Below are 19,599 nucleotides of genomic sequence, written 5' to 3'. Positions count from 1 at the left end.
AATTATAATAACTCTTTTTTTTAAATCAATTATCATTTATGTGTAATTTTTCTTACTCCACAAAATGAATTATTCTTATCGGCTTATTGTTGTATGTACAAAAACATACAACTACTATTATTTTTTATTTTGAAACTTTTATGTACATTCCTATTTCATCTTTTTTCTTTCTTGGTCCTCATATCATGTTTAGAGGATTTTTCTTTTTTTTGATCTGTAAGAGGCCAAAACCAAGATTCATTATTATTATGTGATTAATTATTATCATCTTGTGTAGAGTCAATCCCAAGACCTCATATAAGAGGCTCACAATTTATCATTGTGCTGTAGGCTCTTACCTATCTATAGTAGTTTTTTTAAGTATTATAATTAAATATAATTATTTTATTTCTTATTATATATAGCTTATAGTAATTTTAGTTTTAGATTGTTAGTTCCTGCCATAGCAGGAATATTTATGCATTCATGTCAGTGCTAATATGACATTAACACTGATCAATCAAATTAAAGAATTCAAAAGATTATATGAAACTTCAAATGTTTATATCTTTTTCTAATTTTTCATTATTGTATAAATCACATTTTTTATTCATTCTATTGGTCCATACGATTTTTGGTGGAAGAAAATTAATTTTCTTCAACAAAATTACAAATATTTTCTAATAACTTCATCTTACATTAATGAATGCATTAATTACAACTTTATTTTTTCCACATTTGTGACAAGTTGCTAAGCTTTTTTTTTTTCAATCATTTTATCTTCCACCTCACACAACATGTGTAATCAATATTAATTCTCAACAACAATATAATTTCAATATGTTATATCTTTGTATTTGAATTTCTATTTTTTTTAAAATTTTGATTTTTTAATAAAAGTAGTTAAATTATTACTATTATTTTACTTTTGTAAAAATAAATTAAATAATATTATTAATATTTTATATTTAAACAATTTATCATTTAGTTTAAATATATTTAAAACGTAAATATATATTTTAATATTAAATTAATAATTATATTTTACATAAATTTTTTTAAAGGAAATAACCACAAAAAAAACTAATTCAATTATAAAAGATATGTAAATTATTATTAAGATTTTATAAACTATGTATTAAAATTAAATAATTATATTCTATTTCTTATTTATTACATCATATTTATTAAGCAATATCAAATTTATATGTATTACATTTATTTATTATTTACAAATATACATATTAAATTATATAGATATTATTTTATAATTAAAAATTACTTAATTTTATGAAAAAAATGGAAATACAAAACATTAAAGAATAAACCTTCTCTAACCATGTAAAATTAAACAATTAGTTTTACTTATAAAATATTTTTATATTTCAATACATTTTATTTTTTCTATAATTCAAATATTGGTATGGATATCTTTCCTCATCGCACATGTTTTAAGTTGTTAATATAGAAGGTGCAAATTTGTCTAAAGCATATGTATTGATTGTAGTATGATATTAGGTACTTGGTGTCATATTGGGGACTTTGGCCTCTTATTTTTGGGCTTAAATGCCCAAAGATATAATAATATAACATGAGAACTTAATAACAAAATATGAGCCATCCTATCAGATCACAAGTGCATTTTTAGGACGAGAATTTAACAACAAAATATGAGCCATCCTATCGTATTCACAAGTGCATTTGTAGGCAAAAATTAATGCATTCACAATGTTAATTTAGCACTATTTACCCTTATTCTCACTCATCTACACCTCTACAATCATTATGCGTTATGCGTTAGGCAGGAATTATGACGCATTGCGTCTCTTATTTTAGATTGTTTTGTGTGTATAATATTTATTGTTATTATTGATCTATCGGATTTGTGCATGCAACTGCTAGTATTAATTTATATTTTTAATTTAAATAATAAATAGATAAAAAAGCTATCTATCAGCGTATTCTTATCTGCTGGATAGCCATCGCCTTCGGAACAAATCCCCCGTTCAGTATCTTAGCGAAGGATAAGGAAATTTTTTCAAAGTCGAATCTCTATTTCAAATTGAATAATATTTATATAATCCATCAAAAACTGTATTCAATCGGTGAGCCACCGTAAACCAAAACAATACTAAGACAGGGTGGGCCTTAGTTTGGCCGTTTATTCAGATTAAATTCTCCACGATCTGAGCCGGGCAAAAAAAATAATAATAATGGCAACCCAAGCTAGTAGATTGGCTCTAAGGTTGGTGGTGCTGGTATTGATTTGCGTTGTAGCATTCTATGTTGGAAGACCTCTCTACTGGAAGCTCTCAGCCACTTTACAGGAGGTTAGGGAAAAGAACTACGACGCTAAGGCCGTGAGGGATGGTAGGATTTTCCAATCTCATATTTCTGCATCTTTTTTCTTTTTCTTGCTTATTTCCTTTTTCGCGTTGCTGAAGATTTTATAGATCTGGATATTTGATAAGATTTCCTACCCTTTTTTCATTTTTTTAAAGATTGTGTCAGTGGGGGCTAGCCCTTCCCGAGAGTAATTGAATCCACATGGGGGTTCTATGAAATTGTAATTTTTCTGCTCTGAGGCGAAGTCATGACCTTGATTACTTAAAATCACTAAAACCCATCAGAAGAGTTCTTTTAACTGCATGGAGATCGCTACTTATACTTATTAGGTTGATAAATTCTGTGGATGGGGTTTTATGCAATTATCTTTTGCCAGATGAGTTGATCTTGACCTTGATTTTCATAATCGTAACCAACGATCTGAATAATCTTCTTGGAGCTGCATTCAGTGTAGAGCTTGCTAAAATCTGGATCACATTAATGGTTGTGTCCAGTAAGTCTGTCATATTTTAAATATTCATAAGCAAGGTTTACACTAGTCGAAGAGACCCAGTAGCCGCTGGGGGTCCAATGACTAATATGTTAGCCCTTATTGATCCCCCTCAATGAATGCTTTTAAAAAGCTCAAAAAATGATAGCACATGCACTAATAGCCGATTACACATGTACTAATAGTTGATCATTTTTTAGCTTTCTTGGTTGCTGATTGGTCCATTAGTGCAAAAAGTACTATGTTTTTGGTGAACCGCTTGTGTGGGGTGAACATAACGGATTATGGGCAAACATTTTCAAATGACACTCTTAGACCACCTTGCACTTGATGTGTTCTACATAGAGCTCCATAAATGCGAAAAAGTTGAAAGATTACCTTTAAGCTCTTTAATTACCCACTCACCAAAAAAACTGGCAATTTCAACATATGGATTAGAAGTTATAGGTGCTCAAAGTTAGCTTGGGTGTATTGTTGAGATTTGAGTAACGAGTGATTTTGTTGTTGATGTGTTGCGATCCTTTATGTTCTTGTGAGTGTCCCTATTGCATTAACGTCCCAAGCACAAAGGATGTTACTATTGAAAACAAGGAAGATATGAAAATAATCTGTTGTTTCTTTTTTAATTAGGGGAAAGGCGCTGATTACTACTTGGGGTCTAATAGTTACTCACTCATTGTCACACACTTAGTTACTGATGTGTCTGGAAATAGGGCAGATGTGGGTGTGGATGCATTTTGATGCTCGGAGGCGTTAGGATGCGTCATGGATGCTGTCAAGAATCTTGCTGATGCATGCGGCATGCTTGGGAGAGCATCCATAGAGAATCTGTTGAGCATTTGGGCGCATCCCATGAGCATCCAACCATTTTGAGCGCCCAGTCACTTAAGTGACTTATTAAAATGTGTTTAATAGGTTTTTTTATTATATTTTTTCTCCTATTTGCCTCACAACCCTAAAACGGCCCTATTCATTGCCATCCATTCTCCTATTATTGTTATTTAAATTTGATTATGCCAATTGCTAGAAAATGTTTTATTTTTGTATATTTCTTGTATTTCTTTGCATACATAAATTATTATATATATATATTTAAAAAATATATATATATTTATGTATGGATGCACCCAAACGCATCCAAAATTCTCCCCCCCCCCCCCCCCCAAGATCCACGCATCAACACCTCGCACCCGCATCAGCATCAAAACCAACATCGATAACTTAGGTCACACAATAAAATTACCAGTAGGGGAAAGACACCATTACTAATAGGGGGTCCGATAACCGTTATTGTTTTTGTCATAGATACCCTCCAATTATAGCCAAAAAAATGACAACACATGTACTAATAGCCAATCACATATGTACTAACAATCAGTCATTTTTGGTTGGTGATTTGGCCCATTTATGCACCACTATTGGGACATTTCATAAAGACTACACATTTGGCCACAAGTACTAGCATTTTTGAGTGAGCAACTATTGGTGCAGAACATAGTGGGTATCGAATGAACATTTTGAAACTTTTGGACCACTTCGTCCACAGCTTCTACAGAGAGATCCGTAAATACCTAAAAGCTGAAACCTTAGCTTTAAGCTCTCCACTCATCTGTGAAAGTTCACCAAAAAAATTAGCAAAATTAGACTTATGGTTTAGGAGATCTAGGTGTACGAAGTTAGCCTAGGCGGCTACCGAGGCTTTTCCCTTATTTTAGCCTTCTTGATTAAGGATTGGCTCATTTGTGAACCACTATTAGGACATTTGTCCATAAGTACTGGTGATTTGCGGCGATTTGAGTGAATGATTATTGGTGCAATGAGGTCTTGTATTGGTCAACACTTCTGCTTTTGTTGATTTTTGACTCTTTTGCGTATAATGTCTCCTGTAGAGTACATTGTTATTTGCCTAAAGCTGAAATCTCAGCTTTAAGAAGTTAGGTCGCATACAGAGACAGCTAAAAAAAATTGTCACAATCCGATATAGAATGCCACCTCAATTAAGTGCGGTAAGTTAGCTATACCACTAATGGTCCCTTCCTCCTAGTTGATTGTCTAGTTACTTGTTAAATTTAGACTCTTGGGAACTTGGCTGAGAAATGACTAGCTCTACCAATCTCTGAGTTCCAGCTCCATCTCTTGGTGACTGTGCGAATGTGATATTAAGCTCAACCAACCATTAGAAACTGAATATCAAAACTAGGCAATAAGTTGTGTAATGCTGTCACGCTGTTAGATCTGCTGTAGATCTTGTCAAATGATGATTTTTCATTTCCTGAATTCGCAATATACTAACACATGCTGTTGTACTTTTGTATCACATCTTATAAGTAAATCAGGGTTATTTCTTCATTTTGGTATCATGAGAAGCACTACCAATGTCCAAGTACCAACATCTTTTTCTCTTGGTGAATGCGCATATATTTGTTACATGTCGGAATTCTTGTATAGAGGCTAAAACAAATGGTGAATAAATCATGGTTGTTCCATCATTTTGGTACAAGAGCAGGTGCAAAAAATCCGAGTCTGCAGTGCATGCTGGTGTGCTTACCTTTGATTGATGGCCATGTTGGATGTGTCCATCGATTTCACATTTGGCACCTGTATTTGTGGCTGCATCATATGCTTGTTGTCTGGCCTTGCTCTGATATCCACGTCGACCAGGCTTTACAGTTCCTGGCGGATTGCAGGAGCCTCCCACCCATCCTACATTGGGGCAGCAGGGTGAGCTCTGGATGCTTGTTAACTAACCTTTGCTCCCGTGTTAATTTCTGTGGACCAACAATTCTGAACACGTCCATTTATTTGCCACTCAGCAATAGGCTTTACAGCTACTTTTTACACTTGTTGACTAACCTTCCTTTGAAACCATGTTATTCTCTACGGGCTACCTTGTCCAGTATTTCAGAGCAGAAAGGAAATATAAATTTTGATTTTTAACAACCAAATATTATCCAGAAAAGAAACACACTTCACAAGAACTACATCTACCTTGTCCAGTATTTCAGAGCAGAAAGGAAAGATAAATTTTTATTCTAACAACCAAATATTATCCAGAAAAGAAGTACATGACATGAGAGTTACATGGTTCACCGTAAATGGCTACTCCCAAGGGAAAAGCAGGTCAATCTTTGTTTTATTGATATTCCAGCAGCTTACAGCCTTACAATATAATTCATCATACATTATCTACTCATTTATAAATTCTCCAGAAAATATGAAGAGATATGAGAGAGATGAAAATAAAAGAACAAGAGTATGAATGGTCCAGATTGTTGGACTTTGCTTCCAACAAATTCCTCGAAGCGTGACTGCTGCAAGTAATTCCACACAGACATTCTCCACCTTTCCAAGCTTACTGTAACATCTTGACGAGGTCAAGAGAAGCTCTGTGGAACTCAGGCTTTTCCTTTGTGACTACTGATATAATGCATCAGCAAGATTCACACTAATATGTACTTTTTTCAACTGCAACTTTCCCTCTTCAAGAATGTTCCGGATGAAATGGTATCTCAACTCTATATGCTTTGTGCTATTGTGAAAGGCTGCATATGTGGTCAAATGTATAGCACTGTTACTGTCCCTGTCCCTGTATAAGGTGAATTCCTTTTGTTTGCTTTTCAACCAAGCTTACAATCGCTGCAACTGCAAATTTCATTTGCACCTTCAGTAATAGAGAGTGCTGCCACTTATTTCAATCTTGAGATCCAACTGATTGCTGCTCCCATAAAAGTGAATGCATATCCAGTGGTTAGTCTCTGTTCATCCAAGTCACTGATTATATCAGAATCATTAAAAGCTTGCAGCTGTGCATCTTTTCCTCCAAAACCCAAAATATGATTGGAAGTGCCCTTCAAGTAACGAAGAATCCTTTTAACAGCTTGCTAGTGAATTGTGCAAATAGTTTCATACATGAGTGTTCCAGAGGAATAAGGCACCTGTTCGATAAGCTTCTTTTTTTCTTGTGTCTGAGGAGAAATGTCAGCTGAAAGCTTGAAGTGATTGGTGAGAGGTGTGCTGACAGGCTTAGCATTTTTCATGCCAAATATGTCCAAAACCTTTTCAATATATTTTCCGTTTGATATTTTCAACTCTCTATTTTGTCTATCCCTGATGATAGTCATTCGAAGAATTTTATCGGCTTCTCCTAATCCTTCATAGAAAATTCGTCAGCTAACTGCTCTTTCAAATTGCAAATAACAACCATGCTAGTTTTCACCCGCATATCATTAACATACAACAATAGCAAAACAAATTCACCAATTTCTTAAACTTTATAATGAACACAAGATCAGTTTCGCATCTAATGAAATTTTGTTCAATAATGAAGGATTCACATTTTAAATACCATCGTCAAGGGGCTTGCTTCGGTCCATGCAAATTTTCCGATGAGATCCTCATTACCTTTTGTTTGTAGCCTTCAGATTGCTGCATACACAACTTATTCAAATCGCAGTGGAGAAATGTGGTTTTTACATCAAGCTGCTCCAATTCAAGATTGTGAACAGCAGCTAATTCCAACACTACCCGAATGGAAGTAATTTTTACCGCAGGTGAGCTTTTTTCTTAGAAATCTACACTGCTTTGCTTATATATCCCTTCACTACCAATCTGGCTTTGTATCATTTCTTCTGACCATCTTTTTCCTTCAATCTGTATACCCTCTTATTTTCTAAAGCTTTCCAGCGAGGTGGAATACAGATCAATCCCTTGTATGATTTTTCATCAGAGAACTCATCTCTTCTTTCATGGCATCCATCCATCTTTCACTATTTTGACCATTACAAGCTCGTACAAATGTTGTTGGTGCAACTTGATTAGAGATCAATAATTGATGAATAAAATCGCTAAATTTTAATGATGCTCTACGCTCTGTGGTATACCTTTGTAATTGACCAAATTGCACCTGTGAAATTTCCTTTTCAGCATTGTTATTATTATTTTCATTTAGCTGCTGGGGCGACTAGTTTAAGATTGTGGAGATGTTTGTAAAGGCTGCATGAATGGTGGCAGCATAGGAGTATGCAAAGGAAACTTGTCACCAAATTGCTGTGAAGGATCTAAATTCTTTTGTTCCTGCATAGAAGTTGAAGCCCTCCTTGATTAAACATAGTACTTTTAGAAATGATATCTTCGATTGACACATTCTTTTGCAGGCTTCCTCTGTTCAAGCAAACTTGGGAACACTTTTTTATTAAAATCACATCTTTGTTACAACTTACAAGTAGTCTGTAGTTGTATTTCTCATCTCCACATCTATTGAAGATGCATCTCCTTGAGTTGACTTAAAGTTTCGGTCTTCTCTCTTTTAGGACATGAACAAAGGCCTCACATCTGAACACCCACAAATAATTACATGAAAATTTCTTTCCTAGCCATTTTTTCTTTGGAATTTTAAAATCTGACTGAGATAATGGACCTTGGTAAATATATAGGTTTATAAACAGTCTCTGACCAATACTATTTACCCAATTTGTCTCTGGAGAGCAGATGTGAGCTCTCTGCAAAATCGTTCTATTCAACCTCTCAGCTGCACCATTTTCTTGAGGGGTGAACGGAACACTCTTCATCCTTTGAATACCGTTATCTGCAAAGAAATGGGCAAACTCTATACAGCAAAATTCATCACTGTTGTCCTTTTAAAGAATGATTTTATTACCAGTCTGATTTTCTGCACGTGCATCAATTTTTTTAAATAAGCTAGACATTTCAGATTTTCTTTTTAGCATATAAACTTAAACTTCTAGTGCAATCATTTAGGAAAGTAACAAATAAATTAAATTCACTAATTGATGTGATCTCTGTGGGGCCCAAGACATCCAAGTGCAGGAGCTCCAATGGTCTTGACTTTGTGACATGTCTTGTGGTAGAGAAGATGATCCTTATTTACTTTCCGTAGATACAATGCTTGCACCACTCCAAATCAACTGATATCAAACCTGGAAGTTGACCTCTTTTATTCAGAAAGTTGAGGTCCTTTTTACTCAGATGGCTGAGCCTTTTGTGCCAATTCTCTGAGCCACTGTCCACAGCAGGATCACAGCTCCCACTTCAGCTTGCCTCTCTCTAGCACATAAACTATCCGATTTGTTGCCTCTGCCAATTACTGAGGCTCCTTTTGTTACCTTCTGTATGCTTGAATGAAAAGTGAAGGTACAACCAGAGCATCTAGCTGTCCCACAAATATCAATTTGCTTTTGAGTTGAGGCATGTGTTTAACATCTCAGAGCAGCCATCTATTTCCATATTAAAATTTCAATAAAACATGATCTTTGCCTATAATGTCGCAAGGTTCATCATCACCAAGATAAACCTTGCCAGGTTTACCCTATTGATAGCTTGTAAAAAGCTCTTGACAGGATGTAGAATGGAAAGAAGCTTCGAAATCTGGCACCCATGCACCTGTTGTGCATCTTCTGTGAAAAGAAAATGTCTATCAACATTACCTTCATGTGCTGCATTTACCTCATTTCCTTAATTGATTTTCCATCTTTCTAAATGACGAACAATGTTTTTTTTATGTGGCCTTTCTTTCCACAAAACCAGCAACCTGTATTACCACCTCTGTGATTTGATCTCTTGTTGGATTTAGATTTTCTTTGGTGGTTAATTGTTCCTCTTTCTTGGGATATACCTCTGTTGCCAGTTATCAAAGTGTCTTGCAATGAAGTTCCTTGATTCTTCCTCACATTCTTGCTAAAAAGAGTCCCAACAACATCATCATTTTTTTTAGGATCACTGCAAATGTACTAAGCACTGCCTATTTGGTATGTGTGTTCCAAAGGCAGCAATCTCTTGTATTTATAATGAGACATGTCCCTTTTTGCGACATGTCTATTTGCTAATTAGATAATTAATATATATATATATATATATATATATATATATATATATATATATATATATATATATATATATATATATATATATTGCTTTAATATAATAATGAACACACACACACACACACACACACACATATAAAAATTATATATCATAAATAATTATATATATTCATAGGTTTTTCCGATTGAAGCTACCAAACATCAACACTCCCTCTTAGCTAAGGAGGACAAACACAAGACATATATTACACCATTGGTAATATTAGGCATGACAAATTTTAAGGATATCTTTGATCAAAAGATATCCACCATTTTGATATCATGAGTATTGGTCTATCAGAATATCAACACATGATATTCACCAAATACTCTGAGTATTTTCCTATTAGAATATCAACACATGATACTAACTACTCAATAAGTTAATGGCCTGTAGAATATCAATACATAATATTCACCAAATACCTATTATATATCTATAGATTGTCAAGTGAATAACATCTTACACTTAGTTGTTGGTTTACAAGATATAATCCATCATGATCTGTTTCAACATTTACATAAAATGTATATTATGACTTGAGTTATTGTAAGATCATCACCTTCCAATAACTTCTGCAAATACAAGTGATGATCATTTGGAAGTCGTCACTCCTCATGATGTACACAGGGGCTAGGCTCATTAAATCATCTAGTCACACACATGATACCAAGAGTCTACATGAATTGAAGACTCCCTTTGATTTTGATATGATCAAGAGCTTCAAAGATCAACTACAACATATCCTCTATCAGCTCCTCCAAAGAGATGTGTCATGCTCCTTCTGAACATCAATCTTTTGAGCTTCTTTACCTTTGAAGAAGTGTCATGCTCCCTTTGAATTTGATATCAATCTTCTTTTTTCCTGCTAGAACATCCCCAGAGGAAAAGATCAAGGCACATAGCTCTTGTAGTACATATTGGAAATAGGAGAGAGACTACTAGAATACTCAAGAATAATATTTAATTTTTCTAATAAAGATAATCGTATTAACAAATAATATTATCTCTATTTTCAAAGCAATATTATTATCCTATTCTTATTATTATTTAAAATAACATTCTTATTTATATTTAGTATTATTATGAATTTTACTCCATTTTATTTTCCTAAAAATAATACTAGGAATTTCTCCCATTATCATGAATATTAGCATAACTTTATAAACATGTTATTTGAATTGATATAGCATACTTACCTTTGACAATTTCTGTAATGGCCCGTTTGAGGACATTCTCTTCTATGTCTTTTATTTGTATCCATTTTGTAATATATTCTTTATCTGCTCCTTTTAATTATTTGGTAACTTATATTTATATGCATATTTCCAAGAGTCAAGCCCTTTAATTAATATTAATTATATTAATAAAAGAATTATATTATATATTATTATATTAAATATATATGATTATATATTATATATTAATATTAATTATATATGATTATGTATTATATTATTTTAATATATAACAAAAATATAATATCATATACTATTGTCATTCAGATATATATAAAGTATCTATGACTTATAAATATCTAATTATGTATATATGTATATATATAAATATTTATAATTATATAATATGTAACAATTTATATTTGTATCTTAGTATAATTATAATATTTTATATAAATTATTGATTATTAATATTATACTCTTTATATATTATTAGTTAATTTATATGCCGAAATGGGATATCACAGTCCTCCCCTCTCGAATTTGCTTGCCCTCAAGCAAAATCATTCAGATACAAACTCCTTCATAGATATAAAACATATTTGCATACAAGTGTCCTAAAAGATTTATGAAATATACATCTTAATGAATGAAAACACGAAGCAAACACGGTGCAGACAGATGAAGACACGAAGCAAACATGATGCAGACAGATGAAGACACGAAGCAAACATGATGTAGACAGATGAAGACTCATGTTATGCAATTCCTTGATTGTGAACCTGCAACCACAAAATATTATTAGTACACATTTATATATAAATTTTCCTTTTTAGGATTTCCTTATATCAATCCCTTGACAAGGTATTTATGGTCTCAATTTAATGACTTGTCAATCAAAAGTATAGTTCATTTATTAACTCATCAATTTCGGAGTATGGGAGGAGAAATTATAATAGGGTGCCTTGTTATCCAATCATGGGCCTCATCGTTTTCCCTCATTATTGTTATCTCTCTTTGATCATCATCTCCAAGATAGTGCCTTTGTATGATGTACCCCGGGGTATTCTCTCCACCGTAGGCCTTACCTAGTACCCTTGGATGATACAACCCAATGCCCATCTCACCGCACGCCTATCCTAGTACCTTCAAGTGGTGTTATCCAGCCCATTCCACCGCAGGCCTTATCTTATCTTGGAAGATGATGATGTTCAATAATTTAATTAGTTTTACTTAACAACATTAGTTATGATAATGATTGAAAACTAATCTCACTTAGAATTCAATATTAGAATTTGGAAACTCAGTTCTAATCAATCATTACTTAATTGTAATCATCCTATTTGATAATTATTTAATTAGAACCCTATCATCTTTGGGAATCAATCACTCCATTATAATTAATCAATTATAAGTATCAAATATTCAATATTCATCAAAAGAATTAATCCTTGTTTCCTTCTTACGAGTAAATTTTGGCATAATAGTTATGCACAAAAAATGATTTGGAAACTAATTTCAGTTAAGATTTAATATTAGAGTTGTATAAGTTAATAGTAGAAAGAACATTATTGATTGTTAATTGTAGTAAGATATTGAATAATATGCATCTATGCAATTATACCATTCCATTTTATGTTTTTCTATAGAAACAACTAAATGTGAGAGGGATATTTGCCTTTAATTATGTACCTCACATACCTTTTTCCATCATTGATGCCGCTAGGAGTACCTCTATTCATAAATAATTAAGATTGGATGATGTTCCTTGTGCTTTAACTTTCATTCATTGATAGTTTCCTTTGGTAATAGTCTATTTAATATTCTTACTTACCTCACTTTCCAATATGGTGGAGTCCTTTCACATTCTATTTGCCTTCTTTATTCCCCACATGAACTCTACTAAAGGGAGATATAACTTATCAAATAAAGATATCATTATTGGCCAACGATGGGAGTTGTATGGGTGATGATCGCCTTGTTAAAAGATTTCTATTTGTCACTTAGTGCCATGTGGAAATCGGATACCAAAGCTAGGTCCGTCACTTTAAAGGTTATGTGGTGATACCTTTTGATAGTCGATTTGATGATGTAAGCAACTCACTGAGCATTCCGACTGCTGAAACAAGTGATCTCTTTTTACATGAATGAAATATTTGTTATGTATAAGCCTAAAGAGCGACTCCTCTAATCTTCCATTACCGATGAATAGTCTCTAATTCATCAGTTCCTTATCCCTCTATTGCATCTCTCTATTGGCTAATTAAATACCCTGATTCCATTACACAATCATGCTTGACGATTACGCCAAATTATAGATTGAGTTCCCTCTAATACTTTGGCAAACATTTACTCACAAAAATTTATGAATGAACCAGCAATATGGAATATGCACATCTCTCCACAGGGCATATAATAATCTTGACAGCAATATAATAAATCTTCCAATATACAGTCATATATTTTCCGCACAGTGCCTCCTTTTGATGTCAATGTTGGATTATTCATTTGTCTAGCAACTAGCCCACTCTATGTTATATCATTTTCCACCTTAATTTTGGGTCTTTAAATAATGTGCAGGATGGATACTATTATGTCCATTATATAAACCTTTTCCTACACCGTATGTTGTTCCTCTTGCTGAAGCGCTTCCTACCTATTCCCAATCAATGCATCCATGTGGACTAAATTTTGCAAGGTGAAGGTAAATGTTCATATACCATTCTGCCACCTTACTAAGGTCCATACTGTAATATATTCATTGGTGGGTGACGGTCATGTTTCGTGAGTTCAATGGCGATGAATATTTGATCCATTTCCACTCTTTGTGTATGGGGTGATTAAAGATGTTCTTTTTCTCATTGGTGAAGAGATGAATATGTTTCTCGCTTTGCATGCTCGGCTGTTGCTGCTGAAAAGAAGACGCGGGACTCAAACTGAAGCCACCAAATGCAGAGGAACTCGGCCGGGGGATGCCCTCTTCCTCATACTATTTCTTTATCTGTATTCCCCAGTCTTCAATATAGGAGTAGTGGTTTGCTGGTCTCAAGAATGATGTTGGCATGACTTTAGATGTAGATGAATCCATGAATTAGAAAAAATGAGATAATACAAGGGCACCATGAATAATATTTTTAGTTTCTAGCTTTTTCATGCATTGCTGAATTGTTTTAGGATGGGAAGATATTGACAATTTTATAATTCAGTCTAATCAAATAAGATATTGCTTCACATGTTTTTAAATAGCAATTTTCTTCAAATTTATGTACAATTTTACAGGATGGCAAGATCGATGCTCTAATACCACTTGTAATGTTCCGTTTGAGGACATTCTCTTCTATATTTTTTATTTGTATCCATTTTGTAATATATTTTTTCTGCTCCTTTTCATTATTTGGTAACCTATATTTATATGCATATTTCCAAGAGTCATGCCCTTTCATTAATATTAATTATATTAATAAGAGAATTATATTATTAAATATATATGATTATATATTATATATTAGTAATATATATTAATATTAATTATATATGATTATATATTATATTATTTTAATATATAACAAAGATATAATATCATATACTATTGTCATTCAGATATATATTAATTATCTATGACATATAAATATCTAATTATATATAAATATATAATAATATATATATATATATATTTATAATTATATAATATATAACAATTTATATTTGTATCTTAGTATAATTATAATATTTTATATAAATTATTGATTATTAATATTATATTCTTTATATATTATTATTTAATTTATATGCCGAAATGGGGATATCACAATTTCTTATGGTAGTAAGTAGGATCTCATGTCAAAATTGATCTTTATTCTATATGGTTAAATATCTAATATATTTAATAGTCTTTGATTTTCTTATTTCTTCACAACATGACTAAATTCCCAATCTCTTATATCCTTCAACGTGAACTTTACTTCTATTCCTTTGATTTCCACGTCGTTTCAACCTATCGAACTGTCCCCTGTCATCGTAGATAATGGTTTAGAAGACTTTGGTTAAATGGACAAGCCAATAAATGTTTACAAGCCCACTGCTTTTGTGTATACCTTTATTGGACTGCACGACTTTTCATAGTGCGTGTATGCCTTGTTTGTAATATTCTGCAAACACGGAATCATCGTTCACTTAAATATCTTTACAGCTAAATCTCTCTGAAGTATTGATAATCGTTGCTTCTTGTTAGGATGTGATACTGCACTTTACAGTGCCTTCTTCATCTCTAGAAAACATAGAGCAAGTCCATCTTAATTTATCTTCACTTCATAAAGCTGGGCCCCTGCTTAAATATTTTCTTCTACGTGCTTCCACACTGAAAACCTTAAGAGTTTCTTGGCTGAAGAGATTCTAGGGTGATCTGAAATTTGTGAACACGCTGTCTCAACTTCCGTGAGCATCTAAGGAAGTCAAAATTGTCTTATCACTGAATGATTCTAGAAGAAGCGAAACCTCCATAGAGAGATGGGGATACTGAACTTAAGCAAGCATCAATGGGGGTTTCATCAAGCTCTTATACAATTTCTATTACAAAAAACAGCATGTCCACCCTTCAATGCTTGTACTTCCTTCTCATTTTTCTTCTTCTTGTGGACTACTATTTCCTCACACACGGTCTGTGATACCATTCTTTACTGCGTTGCCAAGAATAGCCGTACTGGCCCACAAGAAGAGAGGCTACTGCGCCCAGGAAACTTTGGTGCCAGCATGCCCTTGCACAAAGACAGACCTCCCCACAGTACAAGCAACTGTGTAGCTTCGAAACCATCCATAGGAGACCAGTTATCTGTAAGCCATCTGTTTGCCTTGCACATAGATGAATACTAATACTTCATTCCTTGGTAATTTTGTCGACTGTACATTTCTCGTGGCTTATCCGTATGCTCTATTTACTGTATCCAAATCCCTGTCACTTTTGATATTAGAACATCCTATATTTGATTCATTTATAGCAGAGTTTATCTAGCCTCGAAGTCATATATTTGGTTAATTAAGATACAATTTCTTTGATACATTTGCAACTTGCTTTGATACCATTTTATTTTTTTAGGATTGCTGCAAATGTACTAAGCACTGCCTATTACGTGTGTTCCAAAGGAGCAATCTCTTGTATTTATAATGAGCATAAGCCATGAAGAGAAATGTCCTTTCATGGGACATGTCTATTTGTTATTTCGATAATTAATATAATAACAAATCTAATTATATATATATAATAAACACACACATATAAATTGTATCTCATATATAATTATATATATTCATAGGTTTATCCGACTGAAGCTACTAAACATCAACAGTTACGGAGTTGCTGATACCCATAACAACTTCCCAGCTATTGGGTATGGAGCACAATAACAAAATGGCACCTTGATTCTATCATCCAAGTTTATGCTCAGAGATTAACTGGATGATCAATGTGCTTATTTCATTTAAATGGTTTGCAAAAACTCTGCCCCATTAATCTTCAAATTATATAACTCCTTAATTAGAAAAGCTTTATATCAGTGTAACCCGGAGACTTACATCCCCCTCTCAAACCTTGAAGTACCCGTCCCCAAGACGTCCCCGCACCGGGTACTTGAGTACCCAAGCACCCCCACCTCTGCCATTCCGCAATTATGCCGCCGCTGGGATGTGTACTTGAATTTCTATTTGAATTTTGATTTTTGAATGTTAATATTGGGTATGTAATATGTTACTATGTTGACTGTCAATGGTTCTAATTCATGTTGCAATTTTACTATGCTCAAGTATTTTAATTTGGTATGTTCTAGTGAACTACTGAAACCCCATTTCATAACTAGCATTTCAAGTTCTATATGTATACTATACAACACGCCTCTCTAGCCTGTCCTCTCCTTGCTGCCGTCCCTTGGCCATCCCCCTGCCGTCCTGAAAATGAGGCCCATTTTCCCCGCGTCTTGGAAACTTGCCCCGGCGTCCCAGCGTCTCGAAGTACCCCCGTACTGGTGTAACACTGCTTTATATGATCTGGAAGCCATTTCATACATGTGGGATAAACAACACAAAGACCTTTTGCTGTATTCTCCATTGCAATATTAAATAGCACATTGATGGATCTCTCACCCATCATCAGACTTCATGGCCAATTTTTTTGCCTTTCCTTCCAGCATCAGTGCAAGGTCCTTTTGAACCAGCAAAGTTTCCAGTAATAGTTCCCACATTCTCAAGTTTTGCCCTGAGAATTTTTCAATTCTCGATTTATTTTCTACTTACATTTTTCCTCAGTTTCCCCACAACTTTTCCCACAGCTTCTCCTCAGTTCTGATAACAATCATTGAATATTTTAGAGCAGAACTGAAATATAAATTCTGATTTTCAACAACCAAATATTGCACAGAAAAGATACATACGACACTAGAATATACACTGTTCACTGATAATGGTTATGTGCATAGGAAAAGCAGGACAACATCTGTTTGATTGATATTCCAGTAGTTTACATAACAATACTTCATACATTATCCACCCATTTACAAAGAGACATGTGAGAGGAGTGAAAAGACAAGGACAACAATATGAATGATCCAGATTCCAGACCATTGGACTGCGCTTCCAGCATAATGGTTCTGGACATGTCCATTGATTTCCCACTCGGCACCAGTCCTTTCAGCTGCTTTATACGCTTGTTTGCTAGCATTGCTCTGATACCATGTTATTTTCAATGAATCAGCTAAGATTGAAAACCAGGACTTCCCATGCTCATGTTAGAGATCTGCCTATGACTGTGGCTTTTCAGCAAGTTCCTTATTATTGTTTAGGTGTAGTTTTCCAATATCAACTTTCTCATGGAAGTGGCACATGAAAACGCAAAAGGAGGGTGTCCAGTAGTATTCTCACAATCCTGGGAAACTATTTTCATATAAAAATAGCAGAGAGGATGGAGGATGGGGACAAAGAACAGGGGTAGAGGCATCTTCGTGGAAGCATATTTTTGTTCATGAACTCCTAAACCCCATTTCAATGCAGTGACGCAGATCTTTGATTCCCATGTTTACTGGTGACTTGTGACTATCTACAAAATGAAGATTCTTCAATTTACCCAGCGAAATATGAATAACCTAAGTATTTCCAGGTTTTTCAATTTTTCTACCTGCCCAGGCTGATTGATGAAACTCACTTTGCCGCATCAGATTGTCCACCTTTTTATGTGCTTAACCTGGGTGAAATTTTTTCAGGGCCTTAGTCTACAAGGTCCAACCTGTTTGACATCAGGAATAAAACATACATTTTGAGGTTTTTTAGGTTGAATTTATTTGAATATCTATACAAAGAAAGTTTGGATAGTATTGCAGGTTTAATTTTTTTGTTTTTAAGTTTTATTTTTGAGCTTCTCAATAGTAGGATTATTGATTTTTTTCCAGATGATACCCAGGAAGGATATTTTAAGATTAGTTGCACTTGTTTGTTGGTGACATCATTTTCCACCATATGGTATTTTATGATCTAAGGCTGGTGTTCAAGGAGCGCCCATTTTCCGGTCTCTTATTATAGATTGTATCATGCTGATCTAATTTTTCAGATTTTTCTATTTGTTTCTACAGTTAGTTACTAGTTTGCTACATACTCTCTTTTATTTTGTTTCAACAGGCTTCACACAGCTGATGTATTCAGCTCAGAAATCAGTAGGATGGTTCAATGACGAGTCAGATGCAGGAGTGAATGAGAAATCAATCAAGAAACTAGCTAAAAAGGTGGACAAAACCAAAAAGGCAAATCCTCGGAGACTTGCTTATTTGTAGGTAGAAATCAGGGAATCTTACTTAAGCAATAGGCTTTAGGGAATTGGATTGGTTCTAAATGGGAGAGGGGTGCTGTTGGTTTCTGAATAATGATAAGGTAAATAGTTTCTATTTAATGGCTCCTCTTAGAACTGGTGATTTTGTAATCATGGATAAATTATATGATATATGTAAAGCTCTATTAATATAGGTTTCTGAATGCATAAAGCTTGATTGATATTTAAAAAATTGTTACTCGAAACATTTATCTGTAATGGCATTACAAAATGCACTGTAGTTGAACATGTTCTGGGTCTTAACAAACAATTTTAAGTAATTTAGAGATTACCATTAGTATCATAAGCAGTCCGATGATTTTGTTTATAGATCTTTGAAGGGCATTGATCTTTCTTTTAGCAAAATCAGCAAAACAGTTTGAGGGAAATATAGCTGTTGCTGATTATTCCACTGGCCAAAGCTTTATCTATCTTTGGAGTGATAATGATTTAAATGTATCATGTAGTGTTGGGACATCTGTGCACACTATGGAATGGCAGGGGGTTCCTCCAACAAATAAAAGGAGTAAATTTTACATTATGTATAGTGTATTGATGTTCCAGGATAGTTGCTTAGGACTTTAATCACCACTCTGTTTGCCACAAGAGTCTGTATTTGAGTCGAGACTCATGTTCCTTTTTCATTTCTTGTATGTGGTGCCATAATGTGCTCGGTAGAATCACATTCATTCTGAATGCCCATGTTATAACTTCTTGTAGTGCATGCAAAGGGTGGTGAATGAGGTGTGAGCTCATGCAACTCTTCTAGTGTTGATATAATAAGTTAATGCATGTGGTGATTTCTGAGCATCACCCGCTAAAAATGTATTCTTTCTTCACAGAAAATTTGAGACTGGCAGTGCCTTGAGGGTCTGGAACATTGC

At 33.9% G+C, this 19,599-nt stretch overlaps 1 protein-coding gene across 1 annotated transcript; it reads left to right on the top strand.

The window, feature by feature from the left end:
* The first annotated feature begins 1,929 nt into the window (after positions 1 to 1,929).
* LOC149537465 (Low-density receptor-like protein) lies at positions 1,930 to 19,256 on the top strand. The gene is made up of 2 exons (XM_089798897.1): positions 1,930 to 2,349; positions 18,529 to 19,256. Exons 1-2 carry the CDS (start codon positions 2,193 to 2,195, stop codon positions 18,678 to 18,680), a joined length of 309 nt encoding a protein of 102 aa, XP_089655023.1. The 5' UTR covers positions 1,930 to 2,192; the 3' UTR covers positions 18,681 to 19,256.
* The last annotated feature ends 343 nt before the right edge of the window (positions 19,257 to 19,599 follow it).

Source organism: Cupressus sempervirens, chromosome 9 (assembly GCF_028749045.1).
Source record: "Cupressus sempervirens isolate cs-2001-9-10 chromosome 9, ASM2874904v1, whole genome shotgun sequence".
In the NCBI taxonomy this organism is placed as follows: Eukaryota; Viridiplantae; Streptophyta; class Pinopsida; order Cupressales; family Cupressaceae; genus Cupressus; species Cupressus sempervirens.
The sequence above is the reverse complement of the archived record's forward strand: the minus strand, read 5'-3'. Positions and strand labels throughout refer to the sequence as shown.